The sequence below is a fragment of the Vombatus ursinus genome, unplaced genomic scaffold (genome assembly GCF_900497805.2).
Source record: "Vombatus ursinus unplaced genomic scaffold, bare-nosed wombat genome assembly UNPS02014813.1, whole genome shotgun sequence".
Classification (NCBI taxonomy): Eukaryota; Metazoa; Chordata; class Mammalia; order Diprotodontia; family Vombatidae; genus Vombatus; species Vombatus ursinus.
Genome location: NW_020954591.1, coordinates 8,837,064 through 8,860,864, shown reverse-complemented (window position 1 = coordinate 8,860,864; position 23,801 = coordinate 8,837,064). Strand labels below are relative to the sequence as shown.

The following is a 23,801-nucleotide window of genomic DNA, read 5'->3' as shown; positions in this document are numbered from 1 at the left end:
AAATACATGAAGAAAATAGGGCTCTCTTATCATCGTATCTCATCATCATTTCTTCCATTTCTTACTCACAACTTTGTGGTTTTATGATAAATCCAGTTTGGAGTAGAGCTTATTGTAAACTATTTCTTCTTAGTTTTTCCACATCATTTAGCAGAAACTCATCATGGATTTTCTTCTGTGAAGAAGAAACAAGGATACACATTCCAAAGCTCTTAGAAACTCTCCGAAGATATGACCCATCTAAGGTAAAGGAAAATTGAAATGTTAATATTAAGCCTCCAGGGGAAAACCTTGAAGAGGGTTTAGTATTGATTAAAAGAATGGGAAGCTAGTAAATAACACTTCTAAAAAGAGTTGGAAATAGTTAATGTGTAAGCTCGGAGGCTATATTGTTAGAATTTCTTTGTAAAGAACTTCCAATTTGAAAGTTTTCTTTTATGGTTTATGGCTTACAAAATGAGAGGACTTATATGATACTCTTTTTTTTAAAATGGAAGGCATATTAAAAATATATTAGTAATTTGGAAATATTAGACAAATGCAGTAATCCAGAGTTAAGAAATCATCTACTTTAAACATAAAGTTAAATGAACTATTTCTTTTCATGGCAATATGGTAATTTGGTCATTCTGATTCCATTAACTATAATTTTTACTTTTTTTTTTTTGGTGTGTGTCAATATGTCCTTCTTAGTAGATATAGCTTTGATTGACAGCATTAAATTAACTCCTAAGGGTTAGGAGTCAGGAAGACCCGACTTGGAATCCTGCCTCAGACACTTAACTCTGTGACCCGGGGCAAGTCACTTAACTTCTCATACTCTCACTTTCTCCATCTAAAAATGGAGATAATAATAGCCCCTACCTTACAGTATTATTGTGAGGATTAAAAGGAGTTAATATATGTAATGGCATTTCGCACACCTGAAAGCAATCATATAGTAATAGTTTACATTCACATAGCACAGTACTTAATGCATAGGAAGTACTTAATAAATACTTCTTCATTTAGTCATTTAAGGCTAGCAAAGTGCTTTCCATATATTATCTCCTTTCCTGTTAGCTATTACCATTATCATCATCACCACCACCACCACCACCACCACCATCACCATCACCATCACCATCACCATCACCATCATCACCATCACCATCATCATCATCATCATCATCATCATCATCATCATCATCATTATCATCATTCTCTATTTTGACCTCAGTTAAGATCTCTGGGACCATACCCAGGTATCTTTTAAACCACCACTACCCTGTGGGGATCTTTCTACGAACAAGCTAGAACGGATCCAGATTAGGGGGAATTTCACTCGGACCAAATTGACTTAGGCATTCTTTGGAATTGATGATGACCCAGAATTGGGTTAGGCTTGCTAGGGCATTTTAAACTTGTCCCAAAGTCTCTTTTCCCCAGGCCGCACATTAGAATCTAGTCATATGTATTTGGGTCAAGAAAAGTAGGAGGATTTTTTTTTCCTGATTATATTACATAGGCCTTTGCACCTTAGAGACAGAAATCTGGACTGGGAATAATACCTCAAGGACTGATGATTAAGGGCAGATTCATCAGCATAACAAAAATCAGCATTTTAAATCTGAAAGCTTTGGAATGGCTCAATTTATCTTTCATTATCATTCTTCTAACTTTAGTACCTTGTGCCTAGTAGTCAATCCATATTTGCTGAATTAACTTGGTAATAATAATAAAGTTGGATGAATGAGAGCTGTCTATTCTATTTTTAAAATTTATTTTATTTTAGTTTATGGAACAAAACAAGCATTTCTATAACATAGTATAATAAAAAAGATTGCACATGAAACTGCAAATCTATTATGTACAACTTGCTATTTCTTTTAAATATGTAATAAAGTTATAATGTAAATTTCTTTTTTTCTTTTTTCTCCCCCTGCCCCCATGTCTACTGTTAGATGCATATATACATATACATATACATACATACATACATAAATATATATGTATGTATGTAAAGTCATTCTATACATACTTCTATTTATCAGTTCTTTCTCTAGATGCAGATAGTGTCTTCCTTCATATGTCCTTTGTAGTGAATTTGGGTATTTGTAGTAGTCAAAATGACTTCATCTCTCAAAGTTGTTCTTAAAACAATATTGTTCTTACTCTATATATTGTTCTCTGGGTTCTGCTTATTTTGCTCTTCATTATTTTGTGCAAGTCTATCCATGTTTTTCTAAAATCATTGAGCTCATCATTTCTTATAGCACAGTAGTATTCCAGCATGATCAAATACTACAATTTATTCAGCCATTCTCCAGTTGATGAGCATACCCGAAATTTCCAGTTCTTTGCCACCACAAAGAGACTTGCTGTAAATATTTTACAACATATAGGTTCTTTTCCTTTTTCCCTAATCGTCTTTGGAAATAGACCTAGTATTAGTGATGGGATTGAGATCTGAACCCCTAAAAGGAAAAGACTATGTCTTTGGGATCTGGACCCCAAAAAAGGAAAAGCCCCTGGACTTTCCCATGTGATCCAGGTCCCTAGTGTTCACCTGGGGCACCTAGCCCTTTCGGGTCCTTCTCTTTTACCTCCCAGTCACCTGAGCTATTAACCACTCCTTGACCACTATATATAAGTGTCCATCTTGTCCCCATTAAATCACTCAGATTCCTTAAGACTCTGATCCAGTTGTATTCTCATTACAAAGGCTCAGATTCTTAAAATCTGGCTAATAGGGCAGATTCTTAGAATCTTGCCCACCCTGATCAGTGATCTAATAAACCTTATCTTTGGCTAAAAGAAGGCTTGGGTGGAATTCATTTGAGGCAGGACCCATGTCACTTGCCCTTGAATTTCAGGTTCCCAGTACCCCTAGACTTCAACATTTTGGTTCCCTGATCAGGAAACTGCCTAATCTCAAAATCTTCTATGGCCAAGACTGGAAGGTATGTAAGCCTTCCCTCACTCCCTATCCCCTTCTTGCCCTGCAGTTGGGGTCTCTCTCCAAACACCTAGGAAGGTTTAGAGGTGCTTTTCAGGCCTGACTTCACAAGTCCCATTAGGTCAGACTGTTACAAGGCTGTCTCACACTCAGCCTGATGCTTTCAGGTTCTCAGTCCAGTGGTTTGGTTTGAGGCCATGGACCTGGGCCACAAACCTGGGCCACATGGAAGGGGTCTAGATGGAATTAAGGAGTGCTGGTCTAGGGTGGGGCCAGGTGCAGACAATGAGACCCACAACGAAAGGGCAGTTGAAAGGATTAACTGGGAAGGGCCAGGTGCCCCTTAAGAACGACAGGGACCTGGGCCATGTGGAAAAGTCCAGGGGCTTTTCCTTTTTGGGGTCCAGATCCCCTTCCTATTAGTAGTCTTGCTGGGTCAAAAGGTATAGGCAGTTTAATAACTCTTTTGGTGTAATTCCAGATTGCTCTCCAAAATGGTTGAATCTGTTCACAGTTCCACTAACAGTGAATTAGTGTCTCAATTTTTCCACATCCCCTCCCAATATTTGTTGCTTTCCCCTTCAATCATTTTAGCTAATTTGATAGGTGTAAAATGATGTCTCCATTCTAACAATAACTTCTTCAAAGGGGAAAAGAATTACCATCTTATCTTACCTAGGATTTTCAGATTGCTCAAGCCAATCAACTAGCAATTATGAATCCCTTGAAGTAGTCTCATCATTTGAATTTGCACGGCACATTTCTATTGGGCTAGAATCACTTACCTTATTTTGCACGCTAATAATAATTTTGTTGTTGTTCAGTTGTGTCCAACTCTATATAACCCAATGGACTTTGTGTTCATGGCATTTTCTTGGCAAAGATACTGAAGTGGTTTGCATTTCCTCCTCTAGTGTGTCCTCATTTTACATTTGAGGAACTGAGGCAAATAGAGGTTAAGTGACTTGCCCAGGGTCATACAGCTAGTAAGTGTCTGGGCTGGATTTGAACTCAGATCTTCCTGGTTCCAAGCCTGGTGCTCTAACCACTGTATCATCCACTGCACCACCTTGTTGCCCTATAATCATAATAATAACTAACACTTATATAGTGCTTATTATGTGCTGAGAATTAGCTAGACCCAGTTACCTCTTTTTATACAATAATAATAATGATAACTAACCTTTATATAGTGCTTACTATATGTTGAGTACTTTACAATTATTACCTCATTTGATTCCTGCAACATCCCTAGGAAGTAGGTGCTATTATTATTCCCATTTTACAGATGAGAAAAGTGAGGTGAACAGAGGTTAAGTGATTTGCACAAGGTCACATAACTAAGTATTAAGTATAATACTTAAGTATACTTAAGTATTAAGCATTATACTTAAGTAAGTATTAAGGGGCAGATTTGAACTCAGGTGTTCCTGACTTCAGACCCAGTGCTCTAACCACTGTACCAGCTAGCATAATTATAAGTTCCAAGCACTATGCTAGGCCCTGGGAATATAGAGACAAAAATGAAATAGTCCCTGCCCTCTAGAAGGTTACATTTTATCAGGGGAAACAACATGTACATAAATAAGTACATGCAAAATAAATATTAAATATTTTGAGGGGAGAGGCCCCAATCCAGTCTCTTGTGCCATGAAAGGATAGTCTTGTTTCATTTAAAGCTTTTGTTATGTGGTATGCTGTCTTTGTTTGCTATAAAAATAAAACATAACACCAAAAAACCTTCTAAAAACCTCTCAGGTTTCTCTTTGAATGCGGGAGTTGTAACTTTCACTTAATGTTTTTTTCATCTGTAGATCATTCCTTCTGTTATCCATAGCTCAAATTCTGTAAGGGATGACGACTCACCTTGCTTTTTTTTTTTTTTGTGAAAAAAATAGAATGATAATTTCAAAAGTTTAAGACAAGTTCATGAAAATTGGAATATAAAATAAAATCTTATCAGGATCCTTAGCTTTTCTGAATCATTCAAAAATTTAGAGTGTTTTATTTTTAAAATGACATTAAAGAATAAGCATTCTATAGGTGTGAGGTTTATTTTTAAACCAGAGAGATTTTTCAAATTTCAACCCAGTCAGAAATTTTAGCAGAACAGAAAGTGAGGGGTCAAATGCTGCAGCAGCAAGCATGCTGGGCTGAGAGTCAGGACACCTGGGTTCTTTTTGTGGGCTCTGACACTCCTTCCTGTGTGATCCCTGGCAAACCACTCACCGTTCTAAGCTAGTTCTTCCTCTGTAAAAGGAATTGGGAAGGCTAGATAACCTTCCAGGTCCCTTTCAGCTTTAAAACTTTTAGTTTCCCAATGATCTAATTGATTTAGTGTTTTCAATATGAAAGTGTGTTATTTTGTGTTAACAATCCCTTTCTCTTCATCAGTCATTTGAAATAAAAGTGTAGCCAGTGTTATATGAATAGTATAAATGAAGAAAAGTAGGTCCCCTCCCTTCTCCCAACTTTGGTATCTTTTTCTCTTTCAGCTACCTTAAAAATTGATCTCCCAGTGCCCTCGGCTGTGTTGCCTTCAACACAGACCTCTTCTATATATGTGTGTGTATATATATATATCTGGTCTCATCCAACTACTTTCACCATCTTTATTTTCTGAAGTGCCATTTTACTTCATCAAGGAGATTATCTAAGACTTTGATGTTAGGGTTTAAATGTGATGGCTTCACTGTTCTTAATGATGAAAAGATTTTGTTATACAAATCTTTGTTGCGCTCCTTCTAGTTTCCTCCTTAAATTGGACTGAGCTTCTTGAGAGCAAGGATTGTCTTGCCTTTCATGCTTAGCTTAGCATGGTGCCTGGCATATAGTAGGTACTTAATAAATGCTCATTTGGCTGATTGGCTAACTAAGTGCTCTTAGGATGATCTTTGTATAGTTGACTCTTTTCCCAAGCTTTCTCAAAACTTACTTCCTTTCTAGTGATTCTCACTATCAGTGAACAACAGTACTGTTCATAATCTTATATTAACCCCTGCCAGAGGGAGATTCTGTATTTAAAAAAAAAAGATCTTTCTTTTTTGAGGAAAAGAGAAAAACATAAGCAAAACCGATCAGTAAATAAAAAAATCTGACAATGTGTGTAATGTCCCCCATCCATGGATACTCCCATTTCTGCAAAGGAGTGTGGGGATGTGCCTTCTCCTTTCTCTTCTTTGGGACCAAGCTTGTTTTTTTTGGTAATTACATAACAGTCACTTTCTGTAGTTTTGCCACCGTTCTTTGCATTTATATTGTTATAGTTTTTGTGTATATTGTTATATTTGGTCTCCTTACTTCCGTGTGTGTTACTTAATGCAATCTTTCAGGCTTTTGCTATTCCTTAGATCCCAGTATTATTCCATTATAGTCATGTACTATGATTTATTTAGCCATTCTCCAATCATTGGGCATTTACTTTGTTTCTAGTTCTTTATTACTGCAAAAAAAATGTTGCTATAACTATTTTCATGTAGATGGATTGTTTCCTTTTTATTAGTGATCTCCTTGGGGGTATGATTTTAGCTACTTTATTTGTATAATTCCAAAGCACCTTTCCAGATAGTTGTTCTAATTCACAGTTTTAGCTGCAATGAAATAGTATGCCTGTCTTTCCACAGCCCTTCCAACACTGATTATTCCTGGTTTTTTCTTGTCTTTGCCAATTTGCTGGGTGTGAGGTAAAATCTCGGGGTTGTTCTGATTTCCTTATCTCTTATAAGTGATTTGGAGAATTTTGTAATTCTTCTGAGAACTGTTCATAACCTTTAGCCACTTATCTATTGGGAAACTGCCTTTTGGCCATATATATTCTTGTTAGTTGTCTATAAAAATATCTTAGATACCAAACCCTTGCCACATAAATTTGATACAAAGATTTTTCCCCATTTAATCCCATTCCCTTCTTATTCTAAATTAATTCTGTTTGTGTAAAAAGCTTTTCAATTTCATGTAATCAAAATGACTTCTTTTATCTTTTTAAATTACCTCTCCCTGGTTTACGTTAAGAATTCATCTCCTACCTATAACTGTAAAAGGTATACAATATGATTCTATTCTAATATTTCAATTATGAAATTTATTAGTCATGTTATATATCTATTTTGGATTTATTGCAGATATAGCGTATTTTTTGTTATCCTCATCCATGACCACCTTGTGTTGATATCACTGAGTATTGAAATATATGTTGATATAATTTGGATCATCTTTTCAAGTTCTTGGTACAACTTCTCTGCCTCTTTTCCCTCTGTACCAGATATTGGTACATAAGCTGTAATCAATTTCATGATGATGCTTTTGCAAATACCCATCATAAGCACCACAATACAAAATCACCCAAATGTCCAATGAAAAATGGTTCTTGTTGCCATTGGCCATACCATAAAACCAACTCCACCAATTCCATGATTTGCCTTCCATTTAGTTTCAACTTCCTTCTGTCTTTTGGTTTCATTTGTGTGAATATCAAGATTGACATGATTCAGTTCCTTCTTCAGAAATCTCTTAAAGCAAAGTAAACTCTCTGTTATCTACCATTCCATCCACTAATGCTTTTTGCACACCTGTCGGATAAGGATGACTGACAGTGTGGCATAATAGATTTATAGCTGTCCTCACAGTCAAAAAGACCTGAATTCAAGTCCTACGTTTTGATACACCCTAGCTATGGTACCCTGAGCAAGTTATGTAACTTCTCCTTTCTCTAGACGACTGTCCGAGACTCTATGTTGCTGAACAATTGCTGATTTATTTTTGGTATATAGTGTTTCCTTACCTGGAGTTCCCTACAGCAATGAAATCACAGATCTAGAACAAAAAAAGAAAAAAAATAAGCATGATCAGTGTTAATAATGATTATTTTGAGGCATATTTCAAATCCTAAAGTGATTTCTGAATCATCAAAGAAAGAGTAAATTATGTTCGTGTGGTTTTAGTGTTAGAGCTATATTATTGTATTCTGATTTTTTTAAAAATTGGGAATCCATATATGCTAACTTTCTGTTGACCAGAGTACTGTTCTTTACCATGTGATAAAACAAAGAATGTTTTAGTAGGTTGTAAAAGCAGACATTTTGCAAGTTCCATAATCCCTTCCCTCAGCAGGTAACTATTTTTTTCTATCATTTATCTTGAATAAATAATGTAATGGGTGATTTAGTATGTTGTGCATTTTTCTTCCAGGAGTGGTTTTTAGGAAAAGCGTTACATGATGAACAATCAACAATCATCCATCATTATGCCTTTGCTGAAGATCCTACAATTTTCAAATTTCCTGACTTTGCTGCTGGCTGGGCCCTTAGTCTTCCACTCATAAACAAGTAAGAATTAAATGGGCATTTTTTTTAATACAGTTCCATGACTTTATGACTCGTAGATTGGCTAAAAAAAGGCATTTTTGCCCTAGCAAATTATCTATATTTTTGTAGTGTTTTATGATTTTCTGGGTATTTTTTTTTTGGTTCAAATCTCTTTTATTTAAAAAAAATCTTGAATTTTTAAAATTCTGAACTTATTAATACCAGATTACCAAAACTATACCAAATACCCCCCAAAGAAATGTTTTTATTTTCAAAGGAGAAGAGAAAAAAAGGGACTATATGTGAAACTGTGGATCACTAGTTCATACCATATGCTTTTTAAAAGCTTATAACAAATTGTTACTTTCAAAGCTTTCCTGCTTGTCTGTTTCCTGCTGGCCTTCTGTTCTCTTGTGTGCATTTTTAGAAAATGCTTAAATGGCTCTCTTTTCTTGTTTTCTTTTTACAACAGAATCACTAGTTCCCCTGTCCCCTCAAATACCCATACCTCCAAGTGAAAAAAAAATAAGAAAACTAGAATCCTTGTAACAGATAAGTGTAATCAGAGAAAACATCTATACGTGCGCCATGTCTAAAAATGTGTGTTTCACTTTGCATCTTGAATTCATCATTTCCCTAGTAGGAGGTATGAATAACCTGCTTTATCATCCAGCCTATGGATTCATGGTCAGTCATTGTATTAATCAGAATTTTTAAGATTTTTTTAAAGTTATTTTTATAGTGCATACTGCGTGAGCAATAGTATAGTGCTTGGTACATAGTAGGTGCTTATGTTTATTGGTTGATTAGGCACATATTATGTGTTTAATAAATGCTTGACGACTTGACTAAATTGTTCTGCCTCTCACTTGACTCTGGCAAATATATGTATTCAAAATTGTTACTGCTAACCATGGTCAGAGCCCTATGATAGAGGGGAAAGAGTAGTAGACTTTAGGGTTAGAGACCTGGCTTCTTATCCCAGTTCTGCCTCTTATTTGCCCTCTGACCTCTCTGTGTCTCATTTTTTCCTGTATGATGAGGCTAACAATACTTGCTATATTTACCTTAAAAAGTAGTTATAATGATTGTGAGATATATCGTTGAAAGCACTTTGAAAATTGTATGAGTGTAAGGTAATTTACTCAGTAAACATTTGTTAAGCACCTACTGTGTGCGAGACACTGTGCTAACATTGGTGATACAAATTAAGAAAAAGAGTTCCCGCCTCCAGAGAGCTTACAGTCTGATGGGGGAAGAGAACACACAAAAGGAAACTGGAAGAGTTTGTAGGGGTGAAGGATATCTGGCACAGGGCACAATGGAGAAATCTGTCATGGAGAAAGAGTACAGCTGGTTGGGAAATGAAGAGATGGCTGGCCTGGGTGCCCTCCTTAAATGGAGGTTTGGGGAGGGCTGTGACCCAATTGTAAAATAGTTTTCTTGCCAGATCAACAGAGCTTTAGTAACTAGCTGATAAGAAACTTAATATAAATACTTTGAAAATAAAATAAAATTGAACCCAAAAAATGCATTTGAAATCTTAAAAACAAAACCAATTTAATGTAATATCTTTTAAGTCTGACAGATGACTGAGGTGATCTGTAACTTAAATAGGACATACAGACCTTAGAAGATGCCAAATAATCCATTTCTTCATAGTTATAAAACCTGGTGTTTATACAGTGCTTTAAAGTATGCAAAGTGCTTTTCGTGTATTATTAGCTCATTTGATCCTTACAATAGCCCTGTGAGCTAGACCCTACAGCTGGGATTATTCCTCATCCTACAGAAGAGAAAACCGAGGCTTATAGAGGTGAAGTGGTCACATAGTTGGGAAATGTCAGAAAATGGATTTGAACTCTGAGTCTAGCACTCCATCCATATCTCCTGCCTAGGCATATGCAGAAACATGGAGCTGACCTGGCCAAGAGCCCAGAGATAATAGAAACTGGGCACTTTTTCTTTTTTGTCCTCGGTTAGTGTCATAGGATCATAGATTTAGAGCTGAAAGGGAGGACAAGATGGCATCTGGGGTCCGTTCCAGCTCTAATCTATGATTCTTTTATCCAACCTCTTCATTTTATGGATGAGGAAACTGAGGCCTGGAAAGATGCTGAATCTCAAAGAGATTAACTGATTTGCCTAAGGTACAAAGGGAGAAATCTGGGATTTGAACCCAGGGCCTGTGACTCCAAATCCAGGATTCTTTTCAGTGTGCTGTACTGTCTCCAACCAGCCAGCTGCTTCCTGGCTTCAGGGTGCTGTGATGTGGGGCTTACCTTGGCCCCTTCTCCCTTCTGGTAGTGTCTAAAGAATATTTATTTTAATAGTAACTACTGGTGTCAAAAATTCCTGGGCATACAATGATAAGCACCCATAATCTCACTCCCTTTCCTCTCCCAATTCTTCCCACTCTCATCCCCATGACTGAGGGAGGACAGAAATAAACATTTTTCTAGTACCTACTATATACTGTTTTCTAGTACATACCATGTCCCACTATGTGCCAGACACTGCACTAAATGCTTAACAAATATCATCTCATTTGATCCTCACAATGAGCTTGTGAGATAGTTGCTGTTCTATTTCACAGTTGAAGAAACTGAGGCAAACAGAGGTTAAGTGACTTGTGTAGAGTCACACAGCTGGTAAGTGTCTGAAGCAGTATTTGAACTCATTTCTTCCTGACTCCAGGAGTGGCACTCCATCTCCACTGTACCACCTACTTGCCTCTAAACCTAAGCGGACTGCACATGATCATTTCACCCCAGGACTCAGTAAGCATTTCCTGCTTACTGATGTCGAGGGGGCACTAGACACCCCATTGAAAAATCTCTGTTTTGAGCTCTGCTAATACTTATTGTCAAGGGAGCCTTTTTTGCAGCCAAGTTGCTACTCTCCAACAGTCATCAGATTTCAAAGGCCCTTGGCATGGAGTCCAAATTTCAGAACATTCTTTGATACAATATATTTGGGGGGACCATCTTGAACTAGATAAGATCTGATTTGGATTTTATTCCAAGACTTGACAAAAAAAAATTCTGGGTATGTGTGTTTAAGGATGGATTAGGGTTGTTGTCAGTATGAGTTATAGAAATGTATGTTTTTAAGAAATGATGAGCTTGATGAGCTTAGAAAAACATGGACAGATTTGTATGAAATAATGGAGAATGAAATGAGCAGAACCAAGAGAACATTATATACAGTAACAGCAATATTGTTTTAAGAACTATGTTGAGTGATGAAGTCATTTTGACTATCATAAATACCCAAATTAACTACAAAGGACATATGAAGGAAGATGCTATCTCCATCTAGAGAAAGATCTGATGAATAGAAGTATGTACAGAATGATTTTACGTGTATATATATATATATTTGTGTCTAATGGTAGCCAGCTTTAGGACAGGGCGAGGGAAAGAGGGAAGAAAAAAAGAAAAAAAAGAAAGTTGCCTGATAACTTTGTTATATATTAAAAAGGAATAGCAAGTTGTACATAATAGATTTGCAGTTTTATGTGCAATCATCTTTTTTTTAATTATACTATGTTATGGAAATGCTTGTTTTACTCCATAAATTAAAAATTAAATAAATAAAAATTTAGAAAAGTAAAACTATAGGGATATGGTTATTGTGTGGGTAGATATAGCAAAGACTCATTGATTTCTTTGGGAATTCTGTGCCATAAAATAGTTTGTTTTTTTGTTTTTGCTTTTTGGTGAGGCAGTTGGGGTTAAGTGACTTGCCCAGGGTCACACAGCTAGTAAGTTTCAAATGTTTGAGGCTGGATTTGAACTCAGGTCCTCCTGACTCTAAGGCCAGAGCTCTATCTACTGCACCACCTAGCTGCCCCCATAAAATAGTTTCAACATGATTATTGTCAGTTCCCAACTTCCAAAAGGGTCGTGATTCTAGAATTTTATTTGTAAGTGTCGAGGCTAACCATGTCAAGTTTCTTCAGTTGATCCTCCTATGGCATGAGCTTAAGGTTCTTCACTGTCCCAGTTACTCTCCTCTGGATGCTGCCCAGCTCAGCAATGACCTTCCTGAAATGTACTAAACACAATACTTCAAATAGTCACGATGCAGTGGAACTATTACTTCTTTAGTCCCAGAAACTCTGTCTCTTTTAATGTAGCCTGAGATTCAATTAGTTTTTCTAAAATCTAGGGAAACTTTATCCTCATCATTCCCTTCTGCTTAAAAGCACTGTCAGAGAAGGAAATAAAATGAGTCTAGCATGACTTTTTCATGATAAAACCATACTGACCCTTTGTGATTACTGCTTCCTTTTCTAGATGTTCAGTAACTAATTCTTTAATAATATATTTATATATTTAAGTTGTTTACTGGCCTGTAGTTTTCATGTTCTATTCATTCTATCCATTTATTCTGTTTTCTCTCTCTCTCTCTCTTTTTTAATATCAGGACACTTGCTGTTTTCTATATATGGAGTATCTTTCCCATTCTTAATGATTTTTTAAGTACCGCTGAAGGTGGCTCAGTGGCACATCTGCCAGTACTTTCTTTACCTGAATGTGGAAAGTCATATGGGCCAAGTGACTTGAATACATTTAGTGGTGCTAGGCTCTGTGTGCTGTCTTGTCTTCTTACTTATCTGGGGTATTGACTCCCTATTAGTCATTTGTTATTTCCTTTCCATTTGAAAGAACTTTATTTTTAGCAAAGAGAACAGAATAGCTTAATTGCTTGATTTTTGTTAACTGGGAGATGTCTCAGGATGGGGAAGATAGAGGGTGCATCTGAAAGTGGCATTTTTATGTCAGTCATTTGTAAGTCATGGAGTCCCTGTAATAGCATTTGTAGGTCAACTGTTATTCAATAAAATATAAATTATGATCCATTTTCCATGTCTTTATCTTCTATATGTTAAGAATCAAGTTTTGAAAAAAATCTTTTTTGACCAAACACAAGGCCAAGATGTAATAAACAAGTGAACAACAAACATTTTGGTAGGATTTTCAAATTTGCTGCTGCTTTTATACATTGAGATGTTATTTGACAGTAGTGAGTAGAAGACATTTAAAATGTTTATTATGACTTCTCATAGATGAAGCCAATGGTATACATACTATTAAAATAACTAGATATCAAAACAAAATTTCTTCTACTTTATGAGAATCATAAAACAGATAAGTGTTTCTACAGTCCAGTTCATTGTATGAACCTCAGTTTGGAATCAAAGAAAACACTTCGAAGAAAAGCAATTTTTGCTTTCCCCAATAGTCTCCCAAACAAGCAAAGAAAAAGGCTATATTGAAGTTATTGAAAATGACCGAGGGAAATTTCAACCTTTATCCTTTTTTTTTCCTTTCCTTCTCCTATTTTCTTTTTTTCTATAATTCAGTAGAAGTATATCCAGTTTAAAACAAAACCTCATTGTATTATCTTTCAAAGGCTCCAGTATGTCTCTTTGTATATGATAAAATGATCTTCCTTTTAAAGGTTGGCATTTTGAAGTGTTTAAAATTCAGCATTTGTGCCACACAATTGGCATGCTTATGATAATAAGTAAATGATTTGTGTTTTCATCCATTTAGCATCCTTACAGTGTAATTTTGTTTTATTCTTTTATTCTTTATAAAAAATTTTAATAATAATAAGTTCTGCATTAACTTATTTAAACTTAAAAAAATCCAAACAATGTTTTCCCCCTCTTTTTTGTTTTGTTTTGTTTTTGGTTCTTGACAAAAAGTAAATTTAATTGCCTTCATTTTCCAGGCTTACCAAAAGATTGAAAAGTGAGTCCTTGAAGTCTGATTTTACAATCGATTTAAAACATGAGGTAAGTCATATCTCATTGGGTTGAATGTTTGAATAATCAAATCTGTAAAGGATTTTGGTACTGGAAAAATTCTAAGTTTCCAATAGTATGTTTTCCCTCATAAGTAGTCAATCCTCAGTGTAGTTCAGTCCAGTTTTGAGTTTTAAAACTGTGGATGAGCCCAGAGGTGAAATACTCCATGTGGTGGAAGTGCCTTTACTCAATCCTCATCCTTCTTGACATCTCTGCAGATGTCCTCCACCACCCCTTCTCTTTTCCTTTGATTTCTGTAAAGCTCTCAGTTGGTTCTGCTTCTACCTGTCTACTCGCTTCTCAGTTCTCCTTTCTAGATCATCCTTCTCAACCCTTGCATAGTAAATGAAGTCATTCTCAAGCTATGTCCTGAGCCTGTTTCATCTGTAGGTTCAACTATCACCTCTATGCAAATGACTCCCCCAAATTCTTATTCAGCCTTAATCTCTTTCCTGAATGCCTGTCCCATGATATTGACTGCCTGGACAATTTGTAAGAATGTAAAACTCAACCAGTCCAAAATAGAACACACTGTATTTCCCCCAAAATTAATCTATTCTCTGAACTTACCCATTTCTGTTGATGGCATTGCCATCCCTGCACCTCATCCTCTGATTGGGGCATTCTCACTTGGGGCCACCATTTCAGGAGGTGATCGTGACATCCATGCTTACTTCTCTCCTGGATCTGTTCCTGATCTTTCCACTTTGCCCCAATATGGGCATCCTTCCACTCTAAAGCCCCTTCTCAGGTCCCTCACTATAGTTCTTGAGTTGTGCAAGGAAGCTGTGATGCTGTCACATATATACATATACACACATATGTATATATAATATATACACACACATATGTATATATAATATATATACACACATATGTATATATAATATATATACATACATATGTACATATAATATATATACATACATATGTATATATGATATATACATACATATGTACACATGTATGTATATATTTATATTACATGTACATATATGTCTGTCTGTGTGTGTGTGTGTCTGACATATAGAAAACAATTAATAAATTAAATAAAATAAATATTAATTTTTTTATGTATCTGTCCTTCTAGTTACCCAGGTTTATAACCTCATCGTCATCTTTGATTCTTTTTCCCCTCCCTATCTGGCACATTGTCCAGTCATGTCTGTTCTCCCTCTGTCTCTTGCAACCATCCCCTTCTCTCTGCTCTGTTTTAGGCTTTTGTCACCCCTTGCCTGGACTATTGAAATAAACCTCTTCTTGGTCACCTTGCCTCTTCTCTCTCCCCTCTCTAGTCTGCTGCACACAGCTATCAAAGTGGTATTCCTAAAACATAGATCTGATCACGGCACTCCCTCATTCAAAACTCTTCAGTAGCTTCCTTTTAGAATAAACCAGAAATTCCTCCACCTGCCATTTGAAGCTTGGCTCCCAACTGCCTTTCTGGCCCTAGGTTATATTGCGCTGTTTCACCCAGTGTCTGTTCCAGTCTCATTGGCCCTCCAGCTAGCTGTTCCTCATGTGCAGTGTTCCATTTTCCAGCTCCTTTCATTTGCTAGAATATCCAGCTCTGAGATGTGCTCTTCCCATACCCCTCCCTCAGAGAATTCCATAGGCTGACAGTTGCTTGGTTCAGAGATGTCTGTAGCCTTATCTAGTAGTGCCCTGAACTTAGATGTGAATCTCTCCTTTTGTCCACATCTGGGCCCTGGGAAACAGGATCTAACCAAACAACCAAAGGCAAGTAATGGGGGTGCATCTGAGGGGGAAGGAGAAGAGGAGGGCAAAATCATTTATTCAATACCTACTATGTGCCAGGCACTGTGCTAAGCATTTTACAAATATTGTCTCTTTTGATCCTTACAACAACCCTATGAGATAGGAACTGTTATTATCTCCTTTTTACAGTTGAGGAAACTGAGGCAGGCCTAGGGGAAGAGACTTGCCTTTGGTCACACAGTAAGTGTCTGAGGTAGAACTTGAACTCCAATCTTCCTGACTAGGCCTAGAACTCTCTCCGCTGTGCCACCCTAGCAGGAATTTAGGATAGCTCCACCTCCCATTCCCTAACCTTGTGGTTGTACTGGCTATTTTCCTCTAAGCTAATTAGTAGTGAACAACTCAGGGAGCAAAGGATGTCTTTTTGTACTTTTGGCATAAATGGTGGGCAACCAGATAGCCTGAGACAGATTATATAGCCCGTCCTTAAACATTCATTGCTTCAGATCTCTCTGATCATATATTCAATCCTGCCCAAGAGAGACTTGTGTTTCCTTTTTACTGAGTTCACCTACACGATCTTGGACTTCGAGCAGATTTTAGATTATCACTCATTCAGCATTTTGTTTTACCTGCCATGCAAACCACCATCTGAAGGCAGACTGTTAATTATAACCCTAAGTGTGCACACTGAGGCAGAGGTGGAAAGAATCTCAGAAGTCATTTAGCACCAACCTGAAGAGGAAGGCAGGCTGGTACAGGGGAAAGAACACACAACTTGGACCCAGAGGACCTAGGTTTAAATCTTGCCTTTTGGGGCAAGTCACTTCACTTTCCTAATCCTCGTCTGTAAAATGAAAGGATTGGATCAGATGGTCTCCAAGGCTGAGGATCAGATGTTTATAAGAAGCACTTTTCACAGTGACTGGCACGTAGTAGGTGCTATATAAAAACACTTATCCCCTGCTTCCAGGTCCTTTCCAACTCTAAAAGTATGAACGCTCTACAACAGAGATGTCAGCTGGACCAGATTAAAATGTCTAACAATGTTTCCCCCATCCTGCACTGGTTCAGTCAAACAGCTTGCTGGCACAGTGGATAGAGTGCTGGACCTGGAGCCAGGAAGACCTGAGTTCAAAGCTAGCCTTGGATACTTATTAGCCATGTGACCCCGGGCAAGTTGTTTAACCTTTCTTAGTTTCCTCTCCTGCATAATGATAGCACCCACATCACATGGTAGTTGAGAGGATAAAATGAGAATATTTTTAAAGCATTTTGCAAACTTAAAAGCTCCATATAAATTTTAAGGCAAGTAGGTGGCGCAGTGGAAATGCTGGGCCTGAAGTCAGGAAGACCTGAATTCAAATCTGGCTTCAGACACTTACTAGCTGTGTGCCTGGGCAAGTCATTTAACCATGTTTGCCTCAGTTTTCTCTTCTGTGAAATGAGCTGGAGAAGGAAATGGCAAACTACTCTACTATCTTTGCCAAGAAAACCCCAAATGGGGTCACAGAGTCAGATAGGACTGAAAAAATGACTGAACATAAATGCTAGATATTATTATTGAATCCAAATATATGGCATAACATTTGTACCTAGCAAATTTCATCTTAATTAGATTTTGCTATTTTTTTAACTTGTTCATCAAAGTCAGGGGTAAACCCTGGGGTGTTCATTAGAAATATCCCTTCATGTTGCTGTGTATCCATTAATTGCCTCTTTTTTAGGTCCTGTATAATCCAACCAATTCTGAATCCAGGCTTCATTTTTCCATCTTGTCCACAAGTATATCATGAGAGACTTGGTAAAATGCTGTAGTGAAACCCAACTATACTATGTACCTGTCACATTCCCCCTAATCGGTTTAATAACACTGTCAAGAAAAGACAGGATGTTAGTTTGGCATGAGCCATCCTTGATGACCCATGTTGTCTCTTAGTGGGCATGTACTCCTTTTCTAAGGGTTACTAATCCCTCCCTTTAAGATTATGCCCTTCAAGACTTTTGCCAGCAGTCAGAGTCAAGCCTACTGACCTCTAGTTTGAAGAACTCAATTTATCTTTTTCGAAAAATGGGGATGACAGATTTCAGGCTCTGGTCCCTGAGCACTTGTCTCATTCATTTTCTTCATATTTTTTCAAATACTAATGACAGTTATTCAACAGTCATTCCTGCATGGTTTTTTCCAGTGTCTTGGGAAAAACTTTGTCCTGACCTGGTGACTTGATCTCATGAAGGGCAGCTAGGTATTCTTTTTTTTTTTTAACCATTTCCTTGATTATTTTGAGTTTCATTTCTGTTATATAGTCCCCAATTTCAAAGATTATTTTCCTTAATAAAGAAAATGGAAGCAAAATAAGTGTTGAGTATGGTGGTGGGAGGGAACATGAGCCATTGCTTCCCCTTTCTGGTGACAAAGAATGGAGGTTGCCTATGAATGTATTTTTCTTTTAAAGAGAATGCAGCTCAGGTGTAGATACCAGGTTTTTTGGTGATGTTGGTGAGGCTAATGATTTTCTTGTATATTTCTCTACAGTATCTTGATGGGAGTTTTACTGCTTTACAAAATTCATGTATCCACTTGGGAATCCTTTAGTACTCAGAATGTTGGTTCATTTATAAGACTTATAAACACAATGTAATTAATAATTCTCTAATGATTATGAGACCAATCTCAAGATAATTGATGCTTTATGTCCTTTCTTTCTTTACATCTTGTGTATTATCTTCCTGTAGTCATTGCCAATCATCTGTTTTATAATAGATTGCTCTCTACATTTGGGACAAAGGCAATGGACCCCATCTTACTCCGGTGCCTGAGTTTTGCACAGATGATGTGAGCTCTCCTAAGGCTACCAGTTGTGCTACAATGTTTCATGCTTTTCTACCGCTTTGTGTGAGTACCATAGGTAAAATTTCTTTATGTGTTAAGTTTATATAGTATGCTTCATGCTATCTTGGCACCTTGTATAACATTACAGACTCAGTGAGTCTTGGTAATTATTCACTGATGGAGGACACAGGAGCAGATTCTATGTCAAATCATTAATGTCAACTAAAATTTCCTGAACACTTGTTATGGGTTGTAGTGGGAAGGATACTAGATTTGGAATCGGAAGATTTTAATGTGAGTCCTAGATCTGCTAGTTAGGAGCTGCCTGCCCTTGAGCAAGTCACTTAATTTCTCTGAGCCTCAGTTTTCCCATCTATAAAATGAAGATGTTTCTCCTATGACTATGTTTGTTAAAAAAGCATTTTGTAAACCTTAACACACTATATAAGTAAGTTATTATTGTTATTATCAAATGAAACACCATATTCAATTCAGGCATTTATTAAGTGCCTCTTGAACATGAAAGGCTTTGAATGTAGAGAACTTTACTTGGTGGGTAATAGGTAGCTGTTGAAGGGCTTTGGACTAGAATGATGTGACCAGATCCAAGAATAAAGAAGGTAAGTCTGTAAGCAGAGTGAAAGCTCAGTTGAATATAGAGAGAGTAGAAATGGGGATTATGAATAGTAACTTCTATCCCTGTCACCATATGATAGATATTATTATTATTATTATTATTATTATTATTATTATTACAGAGGCAGCAGGGCATAGTGGGTAGGCTTGGAGTCAGGAAAACTAGAGATCTAGTCCCTCATCTGAAACCTAGTAGACATGTCACCTTGAAAAATTTGCTGAACTTAAGGTTCAGATGCCTTAGGATTTTCCTACTAAAAAGTAGACAGGCTGTGATCCTAATTAGCAAAGTTCCCACACTGGGAGTTTCCCATGTTGACAAAATTCCAAATTCTTTGTATTAGTGATGTCTTACTAGCAGAAGAGCTAAGGAGATATTTTATAGCATAGAGATGCTATAGTCATGACACCTGTCCTTCACATCTTTCCGTCTAAAAGGAAGAAAATGTAAACATACACCATATGCACATTTAGCACCTTGACAAATGTGCACAATGAATACTTTATTATTGATAATTAAGAAGAGCACTTGGGCTCATGTGTTTTTCATAGGATCAAGCATTTCATTAACTATAGTAAGACCCTGAAAGACAGTTTTTATTGAAAACTGTCATTCTGAAAGGAGAAAAAAAAACATCACTGATAGAGGATGACCCTTGCTAGCAAACTCAGACTGCCTACAATTAAAATCAAGTGTACTCAAAACTAGACTCCATATTTGAGAGTGGAAAAGACCTTATGGTGATAGGTAGAAATAGAGTGATTGAACTTGGAGCCAGGAAAATGTGAGTTTAAAATCTCCTTCAGATACTAGCTGTGTGTCCTAGGGCAAGTCATTTAACTTCTTTTTGCCTCAGTTTCTTCATGTGTAAAATGAGGATAATAATAACACCTACCTCGAAGGTGTGGAAGAAAATTCTATACTCTGTGTTGTATACACAAACCTATGAAAAACAAGTATTAATTTATAATAATTTTAAATGTAAGCATATTTTTTGTCTATTGAGAAAAATGTCAAAACTGACATCTCATTACCTTGGGCATCTCTCTAACACAAGTAATTTTGAAGTCCCAATTTATAGGATCCTGAACAAGGAATACTTCCCAGTTAAGACTGAACAAGGGTCATCTAGAGTCCTGGTAACATTTCAGTTAGCAGTTTGTTTTATTAGAACAATAGTCATTTAAGTTTTGGCACAGCTCTGGAAAATAATTTCTTTCTTTCCTTTTCTCTTTTCTTCCTTTTCTTTCTTTCTTTCTTTCTTTCTTTCTTTCTTTCTTTCTTTCTTTCTGTGAGGCAATCATGGTTAAGTGACTTGCCCAGGGTCACACAGCTAGTAAGGAGAATAATTTCCTGAAACCATTCATTTCTCTTTGACTACTACCCAAAGGATCCTCTTTTCCAGCTGGCCAAAGGTGAACCCAGAAGATATATTTCCATTAGTTGAAGTAATCAAAGAGGCTTCTTCCTTCTCTTAGGCCAAGACTTCTTAACCTGGAGTCCACAGATAAATTTCAGTTAAGAGAAGTTAAGGGGTCTATGAACTTGGGGTGGAAAAAAAATTACATCTTGATTTTCTTTAAGCTCTAACTGAAATCAAATATTTCCTTTAGTTATTTAAAACATTCTGAGAGAGAGTCTTCACTAGACTTCAAAGGGATACAGTCCATAGGAGCCCTGATTTAGGAGGATCATTAACCTAATCTCTTCAGGGCATAAGGGAAGAGGCTCCTACTCTTCCATGGATCAATCAAAGGCAGCTTGCCTTTGTCCCTTCACTGCCTTAATTACTTATTGGGGAGGAACCCTTTGGCAGTTAGGTGGTAAAGTGAATAGAGTACTGGGCCTGGAGTCAGGAAGACTCATCTAGGCTCTGACACTTACTAGCTGTGTGACCCTGGGCAAGTCATTTAACCCTCTTTGCCTCAGTTTCCTCATCTATAAAATGAGCTGGAGAAGGAAATGGCAAACTCCAAACAAACAAACAAAAAACCAAATGGGGTCACAGGGAGTTTGCAAATGACTGAACAACAACGTTCCTGGGCTGATCCAAAAGAAGAGAACATGACTTTTTTTGGAATTGATCATTAAGGCAAGGTTGATGATGTTTCTCTCTCACATTAGATCAAAGGCTTCAGACTAGGGTCATTTCACAAAGGAATTCTTAATATTTCTAAATGAGGAAGCTAAGACAGATGAGTTGGTGTCTGGTTCCAAGATCAAATTAGATAATATGTGTAAAGCACTTTGCAAAATTTAAATCACCATATCATTAGATGCTATTATCATAATCATCCTCATGATCACCTTGTCCAAACCACACATTTGTAAGAGATGAAAAAATGGGGGCCCGCGGAGAGACTAAGTAAATTTCTAAAGGTTCCATAGCCAGCTAAAATGGGCTGGGCCAAGAGCCCAGGTCTTCTGACTCTTGACCTTGTCTTCTTTCTCCTATTCCATCCTAACTACTCTAACTCTCCCAACTACAGACTTAAGTTTAAACAAGTCAATTAATTTTATTGACAATAGACATATAAATATGATCCTAATTAAAACATGTTCTAGTAAATGTTCCCTGTTTCTAGGCATTCTCCATCCTGTTCATTACAAATTAGAAAAGAGCTACTTTAATTGTTATTAAAATGATTCCTCCATTCTTTACCTAAATTTAATTGGGCAGTAGGATTGGACTCATTGTCATAAAAAAGCCACTTTTTATGGAGTTTGGGATAGTTGATGCTTGATTTTATAATGCACACTTTAAATAAACACTTCAAGTTATAAATGCATCATTTTTTCTTCTTATTGCCTCATAGGGAAATCCAGTGAAGGAGATGGCTGTTTTTGTTGCGGTAAAAACATGCAAGAAGTTTCATGATGACAGAAGTATGTTCTGAATCATTTGTTTTTATTGGATTTTTAAAATGTGCTCTTCATTTTATAAGGGCATAAGCACAAGAATTAGACAGGAACGAAGGGAGCAACCAGTGAAATCTGCTTTTAACAGTATTCCTCATTTTGACAGGTTAACTAAAAGGGTTAAACTTTATTAATATGAATTCATATGAAACCAAAATATGAATTCACAGCTCCTTTAAATGCCTGTTAAAGCCCCATTTTTATTTATAAATTAGAAAGTTTAGACAACATCTGTCTTGGGGACAGTATGTCAGAAATATTTACTTTGAACTGTGCAGAACCTTTGATTCTCACTGAAATCTTGGTAGTTTACTAGAATAATTGATCATGTTATATGTGTTGCCTGTGAAAAGTTTGGAATATGAAAATTAAGTGGGTCCAATGAGAATTTTGAAGACGGTCCCTGATCTACCCCCTTCCTAGATTTCACTGTACATTCTTCCAAAGAAAACATTTATAACTGTGCTACTCCTAAGTGAAATAGAGATTATAAAAAAAGATGGGAAAGGGAGATGCTTTATAAAGCAGGAGAGCCCTGTTAACTAAACCAGAGAATGGAGAACACTTTGGGAAAGTACAGGTTTTTTTATTGTATTGCCAAGGAGTGCTCTTGAGATGGGCAGTATGATGTAATGGCAAGAATGTTAAGAGCACTGGACTTGGAACCAAGCCCTGCTACTTACTGTCTATGTGACCTTAGACAGATTATTAACCCCTCTGGGCCTCAGTTTCCTCATCTGTAAAATGAGGGGGCTGGATTAGATGGTCTCTGAGGTCCCTTCCAGCTCTAAATCCATGATCCTATCCTTCCTTATAGAAGAGGCTTGTCCTGATTTATCCTTGCCCCCAGCTTTTAGTGCCTCTCCCTGAAAATGACCTTGCATTTATTTTGTTTATGCTTATCTGTATACATGTTGCCTCCACCCAGAGAATGTAAGCTCCGTGAGGGCAGGGACTATTTAATTTTTGTCTTTGTATTTGTATTTCCAGTGCCTGGCACATAGTAAGTACTTAATGATATTGACTGATTAATCCTCCTCTGAGTATGAAAAGCAACAACAACAGGATAATAATGATAGCTCATATTTATGTAACATATTAATGTTTACAGATTACTTTACATATATTATCTCATTTAAGTCTCAAGATAATACTGTGAAGTAGGTGCAGTCACCATCCCCCATTTAATAGATGAGGGAACTGAGGTTCAGGTAAGTGAAGTGACTGGCCCAGGGTCACACATCTGGTACGTATCAGAGGCAGGCTCTAACCCCAGGTCTTTCTGACTCCAAGTCCAGCACTCTATCTCCAGCTGAATTAGAAATGAGAAATGCTGACTGCTAAATCAGGCTTTCTTAGCCTTCATTGCAACAGACTCCTCTTGTTACATTATGCTGTCTCTCTAGATACCTGTCCAGTGAAGGTTTGGGCAGACCAACACTTGTTCTGAGCAGAAAATGACTGAGTCCCATGGCCTTTCTTAAAGCCTCATACCTCCTTCCCCTGTGCATTCTGTACCTTGCCCTACAAACCCAGGCTTGGGGGACAGCTTTTACTCCACTCAAAATCCCTTCAGAACCATAATTCTTGATAAAAAAGAACCCAAGATTAGTCTTAGAGTCGCAAAATGA

General features: G+C 36.9%; 1 protein-coding gene across 2 annotated transcripts in view; it reads left to right on the top strand.

Moving 5' to 3' along the window:
• B3GLCT (beta 3-glucosyltransferase) overlaps positions 1–23,801 on the top strand; it is a 122,134-nt gene that overhangs the window by 66,905 nt on the left and 31,428 nt on the right. For both annotated transcript variants that reach the window (XM_027835194.1, XM_027835193.1), the window contains exons 6-10: positions 134–245; positions 8,126–8,262; positions 13,987–14,050; positions 18,546–18,677; positions 22,068–22,137. In XM_027835194.1, coding sequence (XP_027690995.1) covers positions 134–245; positions 8,126–8,262; positions 13,987–14,050; positions 18,546–18,677; positions 22,068–22,137 — 515 coding nt within the window. The remainder of the gene's footprint in view (positions 1–133; positions 246–8,125; positions 8,263–13,986; positions 14,051–18,545; positions 18,678–22,067; positions 22,138–23,801) is intronic.